This window comes from Ylistrum balloti, unplaced genomic scaffold, assembly GCF_031769215.1.
Source record: "Ylistrum balloti isolate Yb309-2 unplaced genomic scaffold, AGI_CSIRO_Ybal_v1 Utg369782, whole genome shotgun sequence".
In the NCBI taxonomy this organism is placed as follows: domain Eukaryota; kingdom Metazoa; phylum Mollusca; class Bivalvia; order Pectinida; family Pectinidae; genus Ylistrum; species Ylistrum balloti.
Genome location: NW_026781970.1, coordinates 1269289 through 1289251, shown reverse-complemented (window position 1 = coordinate 1289251; position 19963 = coordinate 1269289). Strand labels below are relative to the sequence as shown.

Sequence of the window (19963 nt, the reverse complement as noted above, 5' to 3'; positions counted from 1 at the left end):
GAAAGTTAGTTATTGCTTTGTCTTGGTAAAATCTTGATGGATGTTTCTCAAATTAAATATGTAGGACCCCCTTGGTCAGTCGTGCCCATCTGATTTTGGGACTGATAAGAAAAACCTGAGACTAAAAGCATGGGCCTATACCTATAAACATAAAAAGGTGTAAATACCAAAACACTTGGTGACAAAAAAAAAACACTGAATTTTGTTTCAATGATTTGTTTTATTATTAAAGAGTTTTGCTTTCATGTTTAGACTCTACACATATGAAAAGTTGTCATTTCAATCAGACACATTTCTATCAAAAGTAAGCAAACAAGTCTGAAGATGTTCCAATGCTTCATTAGCTGGGATAAATTCCCTCCCCCATGTAAGTAACCACCAGTCTACTGGCAAAGAGATGTTAATGCTGTTGGGTACGGTATGACCAACATTTAAATAAAGTTAGAGAAAAAATGGTCTCTAAATTCCATTCCCCCTTGCCAACTCCTTCACAAGTTCTTGAATAAATAATAAGAGAGATGGCAAGTTCTTATCAACTAGATTTGTTAGAATAATGTGTTACTTTATGTATTTACATTGTTATTCATATTCAACATGCCAAATCAAAACTAGGAAAAAATAATTGAATGTTGAAACATGCACCACTGTTTTTCTCTGTAGGCTCCATGTCTGATGACGAGTATAGTATAATTCAAACTGGATCCTAAAATTAGATATGTAAAAGAATATAAAAAAACACTTCTCATACAGGTTCAATTAATAAGCTTTGAAAAGATAATCATTTTTGAAATAAGGTAATAAAATGTCAAATGGGTAAACTTGGAACTTGCCATGGTGCAATATACATAGAAGTATTGCACAGTAAATCAAAAATACATGTACATGGAGTAAAATGAAACGATGAATTGTATGAATTTGGGACAAATCAATGGATGATTCATCATTCAGTTACGATCAAAAAGCAGTTCACACAAGTAGAAGCTGAATTTAAATAAGTTTGTCATGAAATATTGTGCAAAATAAAGCAAAATAAATATGTGCTTTCACATTTTGAACAAAGCAAACTTTACAATGAATTTGCATATATCATTACTTGTACCATTTTGAGATCACCTCTATTTTCTTTCCGAACCTCAGCAATATTCAATTGGTGAATGCTATGTGTTAAACATTCTTTTAATACTACTGTACTCCATGCAATACTCTGTAACTGCAAAGAATTAAAATGAAGCTTTCTGAAGGCAAAAAAGCTATACAAGATCAGTTCTACTTATAAACCGAGGCATTTGTTTTGGCAAGTGTAATAGTGACAAAAAAACAGGAAAATTACAAGGCAAACTTGACCAGTGAGAAGAAACGACCTAGTTTCTATAGGGAAGTACAATTTGAACAGTGAGAAGAAACGACCTAGTTTCTATAGGGATGTACCATTTGAACAGTGAGAAGAAACGACCTAGTTTCTATAGGGAAGTACAATTTGAACAGTGAGAAGAAACGACCTAGTTTCTATAGGGATGTACCATTTGAACAGTGAGAAGAAACGACCTAGTTTCTATAGGGAAGTACAATTTGAACAGTGAGAAGAAACGACCTAGTTTCTATAGGGATGTACCATTTGAACAGTGAGAAGAAACGACCTAGTTTCTATAGGGATGTACCATTTGAACAGTGAGAAGAAACGACCTAGTTTCTATAGGGAAGTACAATTTGAACAGTGAGAAGAAACGACCTAGTTTCTATAGGGAAGTACAATTTGAACAGTGAGAAGAAACGACCTAGTTTCTATAGGGATGTACCATTTGAACAGTGAGAAGAAACGACCTAGTTTCTATAGGGAAGTACAATTTGAACAGTGAGAAGAAACAACCTAGTTTCTATAGGGAAGTACCATATCAACTTTTAAATATCATGCATGTTGAATATGGCACAATCAATTCATTAATCAGCACTTTTAGAAATTTCTCAGAGATTCCTTGTTGAAAATCTTTGTGAAACGAAAATTCTGCTAGAAGATTCAACCCTATTCACTTCAAGCTATTAAAATCTTTCTTGAAACTTGGATTTGACAACTGGCAAACACTGAAGTGGTATGTCCTGTTTTCTTACCCAATGAAATGGGTTTTTCCTGAATATTTCAGATTAACAACTCGTCATCTACAGCTGAAGGATGTCATTCTTGCATAAATTCCCCTCCCAATAGATCAGTATCACAGAATTGTAAGGAACAGCTTTTTCTTCTAAAATCATCATCAAATCATTTCCAGGACCATCCCAGTAAGTAATAATGTAACTGAACCAAGACAAGTTTAACAACTTATTTTTCAAATACTGTGGGTTCCATCAACAATATAAAAGGAACATGATTGGACACTAATAAAATCCCAATAATTAATTAACCAAATTTAACTCTCCATCAACAAATTTCAAAGAATGGACAGTATTTGTTAGATTTGGTTTACAAGAACAATTAGCTGGAAAAAAATGACAGCACTTTTCATATACTCAAACCTTTAAAAAAATATTTCTCAAAAACAGCAATTGTTCTTTTTATCTGCTTTTTCTGTTTCAACTCAAATCTATCAAGGAGACAATGTAAAAATTAAGTAATGAATTATGTATTTAGGTAATTTCAGAACTCAACCTGCATATACATATAAGCAGTAAGGGACATTTTTCTTCCAGACCTGCATGGTATAGCTGTTGAAATACCCAGGAGTACTTTAACACTTACTCCCAAAATATTACTTGGTCAGTTTGAATTTTAATATATAGTTGATTTGCCTCTTTAATAAGAACTAAAAATTTGCAATTTTAATTCTTTAAAGATTAGATTTAGCAACAACTTTCTCACATGGGGCATTTGTAACAGATGGAACCCACAGAACACGGTGTAAACATGTGATTTGTAAACTAGGGTTTACAAAGTTTACAAACAATAATAGCTAAATGTCTTGGGGATCTTGGTTGTACACTGTCATTCCACATGAATCTATCTTGTTGGCAAGGGACCAATGAGTTTATAAAAATAAGGCTTTTTAAACTGGTTGCCAAGCAAGAAATATGAGCACATTATGAATATATGGGTGTTATATAAAGTCTTCATCATAGAGGTCATCATAATGTCCTGATGATGCAGCAGCTAGATCTCCGAAATCTCCATCTCTCTCCGACTTTATCGTAACTTTCATTTTCTTCTTTTCTTTCTTTTTTAATTCCTACAAATGATAAAAATAAATTTGAAATATAGAACCATATCTTTATTCACCTAAGGCTTACATGTCTAGTCTACTGAAAATAAAAATGAATGTAACAGAAACTCCTGTTTAACACTTGCTTACTCCGATAAGCTGGGGTTGGTAGCACACAGGAACACAAATAACATGTGAACAGGCAAGGCACCCAAAACCTTCAGAAGTCTGTAAAAGACAGTCTTCATCAAGCAATGATGTGAAATAATGGGATACTCTTAATATTTTGTAAATTTAAACCCCACATAGACATTTACTTATAGAAAATGGGCAACATAAGAGGTTTTGTTTTTTTGTTTGCTTTCATAAATCCATATAAGGAAAAATCAATAAGAAGCCCAATGGTCCTGCCACGCTTATCTGGTATATAAATACCAGTTAAATATCATGCCTCTAGGCCTTTCAGTTCATGATAAGAAGTCATTTAAATGCTTTCAAAAATTTTACCCCCTAGACCTTGAATATAGGTCAAGGTCATTTCTTTTTCCGAACTTTGTCGCGCTTCATCCTAGGTACATACCAGCCAAATATCAAACACATTGCTCACCTAGTGAAAAAACTAATGCCTTTAATAGTTTTTTTCAGTGAACAAACTTTGTTGACGAAGATAATGCAACACTTCCTTGTGAAACAGTACCACCATATTCTTTACAAAATTTATATATCTCACCTAGAGATGTAGAAGAGTAATCAATACAAATAAAGCTTGCAGTCAAGATTTGGTTAGTCCAAAGTTACTTAAAGAAGCAGGTCATGAGTTATAAATACCATTGTCTTGTTTGTTTAATGCATCACTGTCTTAGAAAATATTTCCATCAGCCTGGAAGATTGCCAATGTGATTCGAGTTTATAAAAAGGGAGATAAATCACTGGTTTCAAATTCTCGACCTATTTCACTCATTAGTTGTATTGGGAAAGTATTTGAAAAGTGTGTTTTCAAACATTTGTATGATTTCCTACATTCGAATGAATGTATTACTTCTTACCAGTCTGGTTTTACTCCGAATGACTCGTCTGTTTTTCAATTAACCGATATAATAAATGTTTTCTACCAGGCTGTTGATAGTGGAAAAGAGGTTCGTGTTGTATTCTGTGACATAAGTAAAGCCTTTGACAGAGTGTGGCACAAGAGTTTGCTGTTTAAGCTTAAACAAAATGGAATATCTCGTAATCTTTTAGAATGGTTCCGGAGCTACCTACAAGATCTAAGCCAGCAGGTAATTATTGAAGGAAGTTCTTCAACTACTAAGGAGTTACATACTGGGGTTCCAAAGGGCTAAATATTAGGTCCACTTCTTTTTATTGATTTTATAAATGACATAATAAATGATATTGATGCTCATATTCGGCTTTTTGCAGATGATACATCACTTTTCATGATCGTTGAAAATCCTGAGAGTGCAGGGACTATTTTAAATTCTGACCTAAACTAAATTAGTACCTGGGCCAAGCAGTGGTTAGTTAATTTCAACCCCAACAAAACTGAAAGTATGGTCCTTACTAAAAAGAGAACTGCTACAGCTCATCCTCCCTTATTTATGAATAATACCCAAATACAAGAAGTCCAGCAACATACACATCTAGGTGTAACTATAGATGGAAATTGTTCTTGGCATGCCCACATTACTAATATCCTTGCTAAGGCATGGAAAAGGCTAGATATTCTTAGAGGGTTAAGGTTTAAGTTAGATGGGAAATCTCTAGAAATTATGTATTTTTGTTACATACGTCCCATCTTGGAATATGCTGATATAATCTGGGGTAACTGTACCCAACAAGATTGCCAAGAACTTGAGAAACTTCTTACTGAAGCTGGCAGAATCCTGGCTGGAGCAACCAAATCTGCTTCATCCAATTCCATTATGCTTGAAACAGGATGGGAAACTTTGGCACATAGGCGTTACAAGCATAGAATGTTAACTTCATACAAAATATTTCATGGTGCTGCACCATTATACTTACAAAATTTGCTTCCTCCTATGATAGGAAATGCCCAAAATTATAATGTAAGGACCAATTCAAATATGCATCCGCCAGCAAGTAGGACAAATATCTATATGAAGTCTTTTTTTACCTACTGCTATTAGGGAATGGAATGGCATACCAAATAACATAAGAAACTCTCCAACTTTAAACACTTTCAAAAAACACCTTGATAAACAAATTATTAAACCTCTATACTATTTTGTTGGTGAACGCTGGGCTCAGGTACTGCACACACGTCTTCGTCTTGGATGTAGCTCTCTTATTATCTGATGCAGTGTGTACACTATAATCGAGCTAGAGAAAATACCCTGGATACATTAAATTTCAATTTATCACTGGAATTACTCATTCATGGTGACCAAAACCTGTCTCAAAATGATAATATCATCATATTTGAAAAGGTACAAAGGTACATCGTAGAGTCGGGTAGATTCTAGGTGCCGGATGGAGTTTCTTTGTGCTCTCTTTAACTCTTCCTTTCTTCTATCTTACCAACTTATGTTATCTACGAATGGTTTACATATTAACGGTCAGTGTTCATCAGTAAATGTTAAGTTAAAAAAAAAAATCTTTCAATGTGTTTAAGTAAATTGTACTATTGTAACTGTTTTATATTGGAGATGGCTTAATATAAAATTTCTTATCTTGTTACCAGATCCATTTTCAATTTTATAATTTGTGTATGTGTATGTTGTAAATGAAAATCTATAAATAAAATATTGTTTCAACAAAATATCAAACTTTTAGGCATTTTAGATCATGAAAAGAAGTCCTTTAAATGGTTTAACAAATTTGATCCCTGTAACCCTGAATATAAGTCAGTGTCATTTCTTTTTGCAAATTTTGTCAGGTTTCATCCTAAAAAACATACCAGCCAAAGATCAAAACATTTGGTCTATTGGTTATTGAGAAGAAGTTGTTAAAATGAAAAAGTTGCCGTAGCACGACATAAGCTCACTTGGCCCTTTGGGTCAGGTTAGTTAAAAATGACTAAATAAGGTTCAGTAACAATGAGCAATACATACTTTTTGTTGTTTCAATTTCTCTTGATAAATAGTTGTTATACAGCTTCCCACCTTTTTCACATCTTCTGTTTCAACTGAAAATATCAAATTGACAAACTAGTTTTGAAGGCACAGTAGGAAAACAAAATGTGTACCTTATCAAATACAGGTAGCTAGCTTATCAACATAGGTGCAAACATGAAGAAAGATTTGTTAAAGCCATGTACAAAACAGATAGTACACTATAAAACAATTTACATACAATATGGCCATCTTGATAAAAAAAAAAAAAAAAAATTGTTACATATACCAACAATGTCATTCCCACACTTTTATGGAATTCAACAGAATTTAATTTATTTTTGGTTATTATTTGGTTTCAAATGTAAGAAATCTAACTACACGACAGTTAAATTCTTGAGTAGTTGAACTTGCAAGTTCTTCAGACCAATTTAGATATCTAATTAACTTCTTGTCTTGACAAAAGTCGAGCAATATAAGCATTGTATATACTTACGTGTGACTACTATATCTGTAAATAACTTTTCTATAAAGGAAACATAATGTTTGGATTTCTGGAAGAGAAAGAAATGATATATTAGTACCAATTTACATTGCTCCTATAAAATTTTTCACACAATATCTGATAATTGTTTCATACTTCATATTGATAACTGACAAGAACAAATTAACTTACATCAAAGTATGTAATTTTATTTTTCAACGCCTCTTCAAATTCTTTATATTCTTCTTCTGTTTCTGGAAACATGGCATCTATACCAGTAATGTCACTTGTACCTGTAACAGAAAATTCACACCATCTCAAAAGTTTCAGATTAGAAAATGAAACACTATTCTAGAAAGCTTTCATACAGTCTTTTTTCACTATTAAACAGTCATGGTTAATTACTATGCTAATGTTGTGCACTTCATGTACCTGCAGAGATAAATTCACCCTGCATACAGACAAGTGCTTCAAATTTATATTAAAATTGAAGTTTCCACAGAACATCCAAACTAAAGACTATCCGAACAGGCAACAGAGGGAGACAGATCAAATGAAATCTAATTTCTATCAATGGTATCTTTTTATTTCAGAATTGAATTCAATGTTATGTTTCAATGAAAAAAAAAAAAGAAATGAACAAACCCTTCAACAGACAAATCCATGTGGAGCAATACTAAACAAACCCTACATCAAACAAGTTCATGTCCTTTGCTCCCCATGAAAATTTTTAAAAGTTGACGAATATGGTGATGTTTGTGAACTTGTGAGTAAAGTATCATGGCAATTAACTGGGAAATGAAATGCAGCCTATAGCAGTGATGTCAAATTTTTTTTTGTCAATTTCTATCTACAGTAACAAAGACCTAATTTACGACTGAAGATTGAAATGCCAACTCCTACAAATGGTGATGTTTGTGAACATATGTGCAAAGTTACCATGTCAATCAGAAAGAAATGCAGCCTGTTGAGCAGTGAAAATTGCATCAATCTCTAGAAATAGTAATGATGACCTTGTTTTTGACCAAAGAAAGTTGAAACATGAACTTGTGAAACAGCAGATGTTTGAGAACACACATGTGAAGTATCTCCACCACTTGCATTTTACAGTCAGTAGAGTGATGTTGTTTGGTACATGCATGAAATTAACGCACAAGCAGATTCCTATATATACCCTTGATGACTTTTGTAAGGAAGGTAAAACAACAGGTGAGCATCTGCTAGGCATAGTCTAACAAAGAATTGAATACTTCATCATCAGAAAATGTAACTAGTTTTTATAGGCAGTTTTTCCTTAAAATTCACAGTAAATATCGGGATAAGGACTAAACTCTGTATGTACCAAATGCTTCTTTTGCTAGTTTTAGGTCCGATTCCTCTTGGAGTTTCCTCTGTCGTAATTTTTCTGAAAGCTCCTCTTCAGGTGTTAGAACTCTCTGTTCCTCTTCCTGTAGAAACAAATAAAAAAAAAAAAAAAAAACAAAGGGTTTGCTTTAATAAACAACTTCAAAAGACATAATCATTCATGTACATTTTGGCAAACATTCCAGCTTACAAGCAAGCTGAATTACAGAAATGGTGGCCAAAATTTAAACAAGATCCTTGAGGGATCATGGCGCCAACTACTGTTTGATCTTTATATGCTCTTTGAAAGCTTGATCTTTCTTTTCTCTTTTTGCTCTTAATGATAAGACATTTGAACATTCCTTTGCAGAAATAGCGATGATAATTTTTACCTGCCAAATCCAAACTGGCCACCTGAAAGCTGTTTTGTTTCTTCTGATCAGTCCAAAAATCAAACGATTACAAGGAGAGACCAAAGGGAACATACATATGAAATTTGAGAGATATCCATTCAGTACTTCTTTAGAAATAGCAATAACAATCTTTACTAGGCAAAATCCAAGATGGGTGCCTGTCGGCCATTTTGTTTTTTTGATCAGTCCTAAACTCAAAGAGGCACAAGGGACGTAAAGGAACCTATACTTTAGAAATATCAGGCCAATGAAAAGTGAATTCAGAGACCACTTTTGACAAATATCTAAGGATGAATAGCTAAAAAAGTATGTTAAGAGTAGGGATGTCAATTTGACAAAAATTATTATTCAATATTTCATTACTGAAATATTTTGTTTTCACGTCAATTTCATATGGTAAGCAACTTTCACTTGAAGTGTGTAGCAGTCACACACCAGGACTACTGTACTGACCATGTTTTACCAATAAAATACAGAACAGTACCTACGGTGACTCAGCAATGTAAACATGTTGAACATAAGACATAACTAGTTATACTGAAAATACTAGTTATGAGAAATGAGGGCAATTTCTAGGCATGCGAGATTGACAAAAATGTGAAAATAGCAGGAAACTAGAACAATGACAGATCAGCAAGCACCCCCTCCCCACCAACCCTTAGACACATAAACCCCAGAAGGAAAAAGTATGATTTCTTTAATTGGCCAAACATTTTTTATTGCAGGGAAACTGATTTTTTTTATTATAAGTAACAGTGACCTTGACCTTTGACCTTCAAGACCGTTTAGCAATCCTAAGCAAACACTTTCAGTAAGGAATTACTGTAAGAAGTTTGGGTTAGATTGGCCAAAGCAAACTCTAGTGTTCACATGAAAACTTATTTTCTATTCATAGCAAGTGACTTTGACATTTGAAACTGAAAAACAACCCCATGCCAGCACTTTCAATAAAGAAGCACTTATGAAGTTTGAGCTTGATCGGCCCTTGGAAACTCAAGTTGTTGAACAGAAACAAAAGTGCTGTTGGACGGACAGACAGACTGATAAATGGACGGACACCGTGATTGCTATAGGGCCCTAAATATGTCACAGGAAATGGTAAGATATGAAGACACAAATATGGACTCTCATATTTCAAAACTTGGTAAAAAGTTGTTAAAACATATGACCTTTTTCAATATAACAATTGTAATAGTACTTCTTAGCATAAATTATTTCACTATTCATTATTTACAAAAATTGTTAAATCTGATTCTTTGAAATTGGCAAAGAATTTCTCTCATTAACATGTTCATCACTATGCTCATTGTCAACATAGCAATTAAAATGTCTGCGGGAAGACAATATCTGACATCCGATTTTACCATCCAAAAACATTGAACAGAATATTCGTAGACATCCCTAGTTTATAGTAAATGTGACATCTAGCACTTACTTGGGGAATACAGAAAAGACAGTGATGTATGGGTACCACAGATATATATCAAGAACCATTGAAAAGACATGCGGTGGTGAAAAGAGCTACAATTCTCACTTCCAACTAAATCAGATAATGTATCAATCTCTGATTGAGTTGGATGACACATAATTAACTTCTCTGCAAATGACAGGATATTCATGAAATTCAAGAGGATGACAAGACCTAATTATAAAGGAAATATGCAAAAATCTGTGACAATCCAATGCTTATCCAGGGCTCTCGATCTGCCAGATTTTGGGCCGAATTCCCAATGCAAAATAGTATCTTTTTTCCCAATTTAGATCCGAAGTTTTCCCTATTCTATGGAAAACACCAATATTTTTCCCAATTCTAAGGGCCCCGGGCCCCAGTCACAAAATGGGGTGTGACAGCCCTGTGATCGTTTTCACCTTGGGAAATATCTTTCCCTACATCAAGCTTTTGTCCATGATTTTCAACTGGTTCTATATGTTCACTGCCACACCCAATTATGGCTCTAGTTTAATACAAAGAAGGCCCTGAACCCAATTTTTTAAATTTTATTTCATAACCGTTGATAGGAAAAACAACATCCAAGTCACTTTTAAGCGTGACTGACTGCAAGACAACTTTAGTTATTGTGAAGCACCATTCATGTTCTTAATATACCTATATGATACTTCCCAATAACAAATTGTAAAGATTGTTAAAGATAGTTCATGAGAAGTACTCTTTTTTTTTTGTTTCACTGATGGAATAAATTGCGACGTCATGATTTCTTAGAAAAAATACACATCCCCTTTCCTTCAAATTTTTGGTAAAATTATGACAATTTGAATCGCCAAAATAAGCAAACATTTACATTTAATTTTTGTACCTGTGCTTTTATCTTTGCTGCTTGTTTTTCTGCAATTCTATCAGCTAATTTCTTTTTCTTTCGTTGAAAAGCTTTGGTTTCTGATGCCTTTGGATCTGCAGATTCTAAGATTGATAAAGAAAAGATAAACAATGAAATTCAGTATACTACAAGCTCCATGAGGACTAAATAAAGCACTTTTTAGCAATGAGGTAAGCCTCCTTTCCTTTTTTTTTTTTGTTTGGCAAGGGAGGGAAAGCTGATTTTTTAAGATTTACAGCTATCTATGTAGATGCATTAAGACTACAGACGATATTGGTCCCATTTTTTTTACAATATATCTAACTAGTCTTAAATTTGTTTTTAAGAAAATAATTTTTTCTTTAATATTTTTCAATAGGTTCTATCATTAAAGATACCCTCACCTTTTTTCTCCTCTTCTTCATCTTCCCAGCTATCCTGTAATAAGACATCATCAGTATAAATAATAGGAGAATTTACAATATTTCATCTTATACCTTCTTTTATACAAATCATGCAAGATTCCATATTAAATCTGGATTATATCAGGCAACAATACCTGTACTCTTCAAATGTAACTGAAAGGGTGCAGATATTGTATCAGTAGCTTTGAATTTCACAGTGAACATTTTTTGCGAATAAGTCTTATCAAAACACTTGCAAACGAGGGGAAAATATACCTGCATTTTCTTTATTGTTTTAACTTGGTACAATCTGGTAAGATCTGTTCTTGTATTGTTTCTAGGGTCTGAATTTTTGGTAAATGTTGTGTCTTGAAATATTGGCTGCATTTTGACTGAATTCTAGTCATTTCGGTACCAAGTTGTTTCGGTACTTGCATGGGACAAGAAGACAAACACGCTGCTCAACATTTCTCTTTCTTCAATGTCACCAAAATATAGCTTACATTTCAAGACACTGACCATATCTGCTCTTATGTATATAAGTTAAGTTAATTAGCAACTGACTATTATTCGAAGGGTGAGGGCAGATAATTACACAAATACTATATATTTCGCATACTATATATTTCGCAGGTATGTCGCCTCGATTGAAAGCTTCGCTTGTAGGGAGGCATCTTCTATCTTCTTGTTGCGATGTACTTGATGGGGAACTTAATTCTCCCTTACACCCTACATCGACTATGAGTCCTGGTTGCACGCGCACGGTTATTACAATTGTAGAAAAAATTGTACAAATTATAAAATATTAAGTCATATAATTTAGGAAAATGAATTTTAGGTCTTGATTAACATTAACTAACACGTAGTTGGTATTAAAGGACAAGTGGCAGAACAATCTCCAGACACCATGTCACTATATATTCTCACACAAGTTATACAAGGATTAAAAGGTAAAAACAGGGATGTTAATATAACAATGATTTGGGTCATATTTGTATTCCTAATTTACTCACTTGACCTCTGTTCATCTTGTTTCAAGTAAAAATGTCAGGCTATATTTTTTCATTCTTATATACATTGTTATCTTAGTACTGGGCAGTAACAGTCAAGTAGCGGGGCAATCCCCAAACAGCTTGACGGTTACACTAAACAGTGAACTTATTGGGATGATCCTTAAAGTGGGTGTTCAGCCTGGTTTTGAAGCTATTCACAGAGTTTGCTGTAATAACACTATCCGGCAAATAGTTCCACAAATTGATTACGCAGTTGGAGAATGTATTTTTGCAGGTATTGAGCCAAAACGGTCTTTTGTACAGTTTATTCCTGTTCCCGCTCGTAGCTGTGTTTCCTGGTTGTACAAACATAATTCCTGAGTCTATTTGATCAATTTTATTAATAATTTTAAACAGTTGAATCAGGTCAGCACGTTTCCTCCTATACTCCATCGTTGGGAGACCTAACGTCCTCAGTCTCTCACCATAGCCTGGCATAGGTCACAGGTTTCTCAGGGTTTTTTGCACATTCTCTATTAGGGTTTTGTCCTATATTCATTCCGGCCCACCAGTCAATGTCAATATCGGTAACATTAAGTCATATACACAAGTCCGTGTGCATGGACAGAAAGTCAACTGTATTGTAGTAATGATACCCACAGAAACTGCACATATTACTGAACTGTCACACGCAAACATCTGTCAAAACCGACACATCTTGATTAAGCCAAGATACCGAAACGGACAAACACTGTGTATGACATGTGAATATGTCGTTCTTTGAAAAAGAAAAAACATTATAACAATATCAAACATGTTTACATTCACAAAATTATTCTTGATCGATTGGAATGTGACTGAATTGGGATGAGGCATTACACGTCATTTTCCCGCGAGTGGACGACCTGACGTCTGTCATACCAACCTTCACTTCCTCAGCGTCCTCTCCCGCCCAGGCATCAGTAGTTGAAGAAAATCCAGCATTAACGTCAAAATCCTCTGCGTCTGTAATAAATATAATTCCAATAAAATATCCAAAACATATACGATACGCAAACCAGAGAAAATATGGTAACACCCATGTGCTTACCCCATGCGTCCGACATTTTGGTTTTTACGACGGTGTATCGAAATCCCGTGAGTCCGAGACAAGGATTTTGTTTTGAATCAATAGATCTATAGTTATTTTCTATTAGATTTAGGAGGTTTACTTATTCATTTTTATATGTGAAGGACAGTTTGTTAATAATTAACGACGCATTTAAGTCATAATCAATTTTGCTGTCCAGTGTACATTCATGATAAAGTGGACCGGAATAGAATTGTTATCAGTAGTCATTATCTTTCATTTTGTTTGTATTGAATTTTAATTACTATCAATATCACTTCCATATTTCGTGTGTTCAATGCAACCAACAGCAGAAATTGTAAAAAGGTGATTATCAATTTTAACTGCGTTATTATTTGAATTAAACTTAACACCTTCTCTAGGAACCTGTTAACAGTGTGACCCTAAAGTTATATATAGATTTGTTTACAAATGGACGACAGTGTTTATCTCAGGAATGCATTATGTTTGAAGAACGTTAGTTTTTTGATATCCACGATATTGTATAGTTAAAACACACCATGAATAGGAAGACACCTAAGAAACCAGGGAATGGAACAAAACCTAAACAGGTAAGTAACACTCTTTCGTCGACAAATTATATTCGTGGCCTACAGTTTCATTTATTTTTTTCAAGAGTTATTGCCCTTTAAGCATTACTTTACTTTTAAAAAAGTGTTTTCTCACATGGCAGGTTATCCTAACAAATTTTGGAAGAGTTAGCCTTTTCCCCTTCGATCTGTATAATTTCTAGAGATTTCACATCTGATCTCTCATTTAACTCTACCACTTTCAATTTTTTTTATTTCAAATTTTGATGAATTCATTGTGAATGGCATGATTTTTTTTTCTCATTGGCGTGTAAGTTAAACAAAGTTCCACTTTGCATTTATTTGTTTTCGTTTCCATACAATACTGTATCACTTTTTTAAATTGGTTAATTGTAATACAGTGCAGTTATTTAACATGTATTACCACACTATTTAATTCCCGAAATATATATTTTTGTATGTGTATGGGATACATGTGGATTTTTCTGTTTCATTGCACTCTTGTAATGACAATTTCCGGCTTTTTTTCACAACTTGAATTTCCATTACAATATTCACTGAAATAATAATTTCTATTCTGTTATTAACGTCACTTAGTGAATTGGTTGTAGAGTTCTAGTCAGAGCAATAGTGTAGCCAGAGGAGGAGTAGCAAGAAGTCAGGCTATGGTGGTGCGAGGGACAGGGGGACAGGCCATGCAACTCCCTAAAGGAATGCAGCCGGTCCCAATGAGAGAGGAAGGAGGCATGCTCATACCAGAGGGTGAAGTTGATTGAATCTTACAAGTTCGGATCTGTTCTGTTGACTTGAAATATATCTCAGTCCAAATGTAAGTTGGCTGGTCATCATGAGTCTTTATGATGCTGGCCAGCTGAAATTTAATACAAGGGTTTGAGATATTAAAGTCTACAGATTTGACCCATGTTTGATTATTTTTCTCACATACTGAAATGTACAAAGAAAATTGTAACATAATTACCCAGGTATATTTTATATACAACTTTTTTATACTATGTATTTCACTCATGCCAGGAGATGAGATAAATCTTCTCTGCATCTTTGTCTGAATAGAAGTCTTTTGTAATGGTTTAACTTACTGTGAAAACCCCTGTAATGTGCACAGAAATTAAAGGTCCAAATTAGGGAGTGCATACATTACGTGGCTATACAGAATTTTTCAAGTTTGTTTTCATGGTATATTGAATGCAGGAAAGTAACTTGGAGGTTAAACTGTCACTAAATGCTGGAAGATTGTGTCTTAAAACATATTGATTTATGTACATTTCTTATGCAGTAAGCAAGTTCTTATATTGGAAAAACTAAATTTTAGTGTAGAGAATCAATGGAATGGTGTTGTAGATCATTGGCCCCCTCCCCCTTTTTTATATTACTGAAAACTTTTCTTTTTCAAAATCAAATTTTTTCATGTCTGTATAATCTGTAAATATCTTTAATGTATCTATTAACAATAAAAATACATATGTTATGATATAAGCAATACATTGTTATTGAATTATAACATTTTATAATGTAAGAATATGTATTTATCATGAGACAAAAATTTGCACTAAGAACGATGGCTATGGAATTATTTGTTGTACTGATCTGTTGTCTTATATATTTATTCTGAAGTATGCTTTGAAGCTGGATATACATATTGACTGTTCTCCCAAATGTCAGTTGTCTGTTAGTGCATGACAACTGCCTTTTGTATTGTCAGGTTACACAATGAGGAAGATAGAACCAGCCAAAAATTATGATGTTGTATCATTCGCTAAGGCTATGAACCAAGATTTTGCCCCAAGACTGAAGAAATTGTTTGATCCAGAGACAGAGGCTGCCCTTGAAGCACAGAGGACAGGTAACTGGTGATGATATAAATTATAATTCTCCACAGTTTTCAATTTTTTAAAGATTAATTGAGAAATGTTAAATATATCAACTTGCAAAAAAATGTACGCTGTTGCTGTTGGCATAATCCTGTTTCTGATAGAATAATATAAGCTCATCCATAGATATTGCTATGCAGAAGAATTACTGAAAATTGTTAATTCATTTTCTGGTAATCAGTCAGACAGAGGAAGTCAGTTATAGACTGGAGATCCCTGTGGTTTAAAATGCTATTAATGGGATAAATATGTTATGAATTTTTATTTTAACAAACACTCCATGTTTTGTGTTGTTATTTTTTCTGACACAGGTATCTACATAGGATGGCGCTGTCCAGAATTCAAGCATGATTGTCAACGGGTGAATAAAATGTCCAAGTGCTTCTGTGGTCACTTGTTAGGGGAACATGCCCAATATACAGGTAATCTTAACACTGACAAGGGAGCTTGTACAATATCATATACAGGTAATCCCTGCAGTGACCAGGAAGCATGCACAATACATACAGGTAATTCCAGCAGTGACTAGTGAGCATGTCCAATGTATACAGGTCATCTTAGTAATGACTAGTGAGCATGTCCAATGTATACCGGTCTTCCTAGTAGTGACTAGGGAGCATGTCCAATGTATACAGGTCTTCCTAGTAGTGACTAGTGAGCATGTCCAGTGTATACAGGTCATCCTAGTAGTGACTAGTGAACATGTCCAATGTATACCGGTCTTCCTAGTAGTGACTAGGGAGCATGTCCAATGTATACCGGTCTTCCTAGTAGTGAATAGGGAGCATGTCCAGTGTATACCGGTCTTCCTAGTAGTGACTAGGGAGCATGTCCAGTGTATACAGGTCTTCCTATTAGTGACTAGTGAGCATGTCCAGTGTATACAGGTCATCCTAGTAGTGACTAGTGAGCATGTCCAGTGTATACAGGTCTTCCTAGTAGTGACTAGTGAGCATGTCCAATGTATACAGGTCTTCCTAGTAGTGACTAGTGAGCATGTCAAATTAATACAGGTCTTCCTAGTAGTGACTAGTGAGTATGTCCAGTGTATGCAGGTCATCCTAGTAGTGACTATTGAGCATGTCCAGTGTATACAGGTCATCCTAGTAGTGACTAGTGAGCATGTCCAATGTATACAGCTCATCTTTGTAGTGATCAATGTGCATGCATAATACATAAAGGTAAACCTAGCAGTGTCTAGGAAGCATGCATAATACATACAGGTTATTCCAGCAATGATGAAAGGATGCTATTAAAGCATATCAACATGAACACCATATATAATATATCATAATATATATAAAAAAAGAATCAGTCAACTTCTAAGCTATTTGCTGGTAGAGACTAGTCCTACTATTGGGAGAAACTCAGTTTTGCTACATGGCATATCTATGTTATTTGTTTGGAATATTGATGAATTTTAACAGTGAAAGCAAAATGTTCATACAAATTGGTCTAAACATGGATTGTTGTGGTTTAATATTGTTGTTGATAGTCTGTATATGAATTGTATTAATGCAGCAAAAAGTTTGCGAGTCAGGTGTGCTCAGGGTGGCTGTAAGTGCAGGGCCTTCGTATGGATACCTTCTCGACCAGAGGATGTGGGCGAGTTCTGGCACCAAAGACGCAGAGACTTCGATCCAAGCACATGGCGTGCAAAGTGCAGATGTAAACATACACATGAGGAACATGACCCTGCTGGCTCACGACGATGTATATTTAGAGGTTTGTTCTCCTTACACATGTTATCATATATTTGATATTAAACCTGTAATAAAAAAAATGTCAGGCACTTTCTTGATTATGTGGAATGGCTCGTTTTTATGCTTCCCGAAGGGAGAGCATATAGTCATGGCTTTGTCCATCCATCCGTCTGTGTCCATCTGTTTGTCCATCCATCATAATTTTATCAGGAGCATAATACAAAAACTACAAGAGGAAACAACATATAAATTCATAAGTAGATAGATCTCAATGAGAAGGAGGGCAGTGCACAAGAATCATAACTCTCTCATTTGCCTAGGTAAATTAAATTGAATTATGTCCTATTCAAGGAGCTTAACACATCTCTTACAGCCCTTGTTATTTCTTTTTTAGATTTTATATCGTCAGCTCATTTACAACTCCTATACAAAAGCAGTCACACATATTGCATTGGGTTATGTCCCTTAGACCTTATTTAGGTTTGTACATGTCGTGAACATTTAATCTTTTTCCTAGGTTGTTCTTGTGGACATTTCAACTCTAATTTCCTGTGTGCAGCATGTGATAAACACTGGGAAGATCATGAAACATTTTTTGAGAGTGAGCAAGACCGCATTGATAAAGAACTTCCTTATGGTAAATATAACAAAATTCTTCTCCACAGTTAACAGAGATATATGTTACGTTCGATATGTATGTTTGAAATCCAGCATTACATCCAACAAAGATTTTTGATTTATCTGTTTTCAATCTTTCAGTCAACATTCTCAATTCAAAAACTCAAAGGCAAAAGTTGTGTATTCCAGAAATCTCAAAAGAAATCAACATGTCAAGAATGATTGCCCGTTATGTTCTGATAAAAGTAGCAGTGAACTTTGGAATCTTCAAAAAATAAACTCAACTTTACCCTAATTTTGGAATCCTGAATCATTGACTCACCCTAGATGCTATCTTATTCAACGGGGTAGACATTCGTAAATCCATGTGTGACCCATAAATTGACTGGAGTAGAAAAATTCTGAGCTTAACATTGAAGTTGTATTGAACTTTTATTTTACTAAAGCTTATTTTGATGAAAAATAATTTGATAAAATATGATAATTCAAATCTTCCAAAAACGATGATGCACATTACAAAATATGTTCTTGATTTTTGTCAATAAAGGAGAGATGTACTTGCCATTTGCTGAGATGCCAGACTTGCGTAACATTGCCTTAACAGGAAGAGAGGATGACGACTCCCCATACAGGGCCCTGACCCAGGGGGAGGGGTCGATTCCAAGGAACCCCCGCCCTGTTGGAAACAATGCTCCTGTGAACTTTGGAGGAAACCCCAAAAGTGGCTTCAAACCAGTCTATGACTAAGGAATTAGCTATCCTTGCACCTAGATAGTTCCACAAAACCCTGTTTATCTTCACTGAATAGGATTGTTACTATTTTCTTACAATACCTGATGTGTTACAGGTTATATGACTTCTGTAGTTTTGTATCTACAGTTTATAATCAGCATTTTGTGTAGCAGATAATGGACTTTATTGATGTATAAGTCTCTATATATCAAGTTCTTCTGTGTCAAACCTACAGCTTTGGATTACTACAACTTCACAACTTCTTGTTGTTTCCACACTAACTAGGACATCACAACACATTATTGATGCTCTGAGGATGATTTCACTTCGATTGGTAAATTCAAAATTTAAAATTATATGGTGTTTTTAATTTGGTTGGGAAAAAAAGGTAGTTTCTGTGCCAAATTTTACGTTTTTCACAATAAGTGCTACATAGTAAAACCTGTAATTATAGAAAGATATCGGCAAGATATCATCATGCCTGTATACAAAGTGTAAATAGAGGAAAATACTGAACTGACTGTGATAGTATCACATAAGTCAGTTCATCCTGAAGACAACGTAACACTGTTGCCTCAAGTACAAACCCTCGATGTATGATAAATAAACAAATGTGAGATGGCCCTTTACATGATTATCAATCCATCAATCATGCGACACTTTTTGTCACCCTTCTTTTGAAAATGAAAGTCCCTTAATTTCACTCCAAATACTCTTTAAGTTATAATTGTCTCACTATTCCCCATAGAAATATTGCAGGTATAAATAAGTTGGTGCAGAGATAAAGATAAATCTGTGTACCTGTAGTATTGATGTTCGTGTGTTTAGAGCATTGTCTCCCGTGGTCTGTAATGAATTAGTAACCATTTTGCTGTTTTTAGCAGGTATGCTGAAATCTGAGTTCTTTTGTGAGACATTGTATAATCTTTCCAATCAGATCACAAGTAGACTGGTAGATTCTTTATTAATTTGTAACTTACAATGGTGCTGAACACATACATTTTATATAATATGCACATGATGTTTGTTGAAAGTTCATAGCCACTGCTGTCCGTGCCTTATAAATGGTACACTAAATGTAAATTTATAAATGCCCTTCACCAACCTGTAACATGAAAGTTATCAGGTGATTCAATATTCAACATCTGTCA

The 19963-nt window shown here is 34.4% G+C and overlaps 2 protein-coding genes across 2 annotated transcripts; one reads left to right on the top strand and one right to left on the bottom strand.

Moving 5' to 3' along the window:
* Positions 1 to 200: 200 nt before the first annotated feature.
* On the bottom strand, positions 201 to 13323 carry LOC132544110 (eukaryotic translation initiation factor 3 subunit J-like). The gene is made up of 9 exons (XM_060207677.1): positions 13302 to 13323; positions 13137 to 13216; positions 11220 to 11253; positions 10816 to 10919; positions 8086 to 8191; positions 6936 to 7036; positions 6756 to 6813; positions 6260 to 6333; positions 201 to 3215 (listed from the first exon to the last, which is right to left on the bottom strand). Exons 1-9 carry the CDS (start codon positions 13315 to 13317, stop codon positions 3087 to 3089), a joined length of 702 nt encoding a protein of 233 aa, XP_060063660.1. The 5' UTR covers positions 13318 to 13323; the 3' UTR covers positions 201 to 3086.
* Positions 13324 to 13810: 487 nt separating this feature from the next.
* Positions 13811 to 18880, top strand: LOC132544208 (protein FAM221B-like). Its single transcript, XM_060207776.1, has 7 exons — positions 13811 to 13891; positions 14482 to 14632; positions 15591 to 15731; positions 16071 to 16181; positions 17281 to 17484; positions 17980 to 18099; positions 18628 to 18880. The coding sequence occupies exons 1-7, from the start codon at positions 13841 to 13843 to the stop codon at positions 18825 to 18827; spliced, it is 978 nt and encodes a 325-aa protein (XP_060063759.1). The 5' UTR covers positions 13811 to 13840; the 3' UTR covers positions 18828 to 18880.
* Positions 18881 to 19963: the final 1083 nt, after the last annotated feature.

What these genes read in the sequence shown, in the direction of transcription:
- LOC132544208 (XM_060207776.1), top strand. Translation starts at nt 13,841, where the DNA reads ATGAATAGGAAGACACCTAAGAAACCAGGGAATGGAACAAAACCTAAA. An exon ending in CCTTGAAGCACAGAGGACAG is followed by an intron (nt 15,732 to 16,070) that starts GTAACTGGTGAT and finishes TTTCTGACACAG; the next exon opens with GTATCTACATAGGATGGCGC. An exon ending in GGAACATGCCCAATATACAG is followed by an intron (nt 16,182 to 17,280) that starts GTAATCTTAACA and finishes GTATTAATGCAG; the next exon opens with CAAAAAGTTTGCGAGTCAGG.
- LOC132544110 (XM_060207677.1), bottom strand. An exon ending in CAGCAAAGATAAAAGCACAG is followed by an intron (nt 8,192 to 10,815) that starts GTACAAAAATTA and finishes TTGTTTCTACAG; the next exon opens with GAAGAGGAACAGAGAGTTCT. An exon ending in ACTAGCAAAAGAAGCATTTG is followed by an intron (nt 7,037 to 8,085) that starts GTACATACAGAG and finishes TTTCTGTTACAG; the next exon opens with GTACAAGTGACATTACTGGT.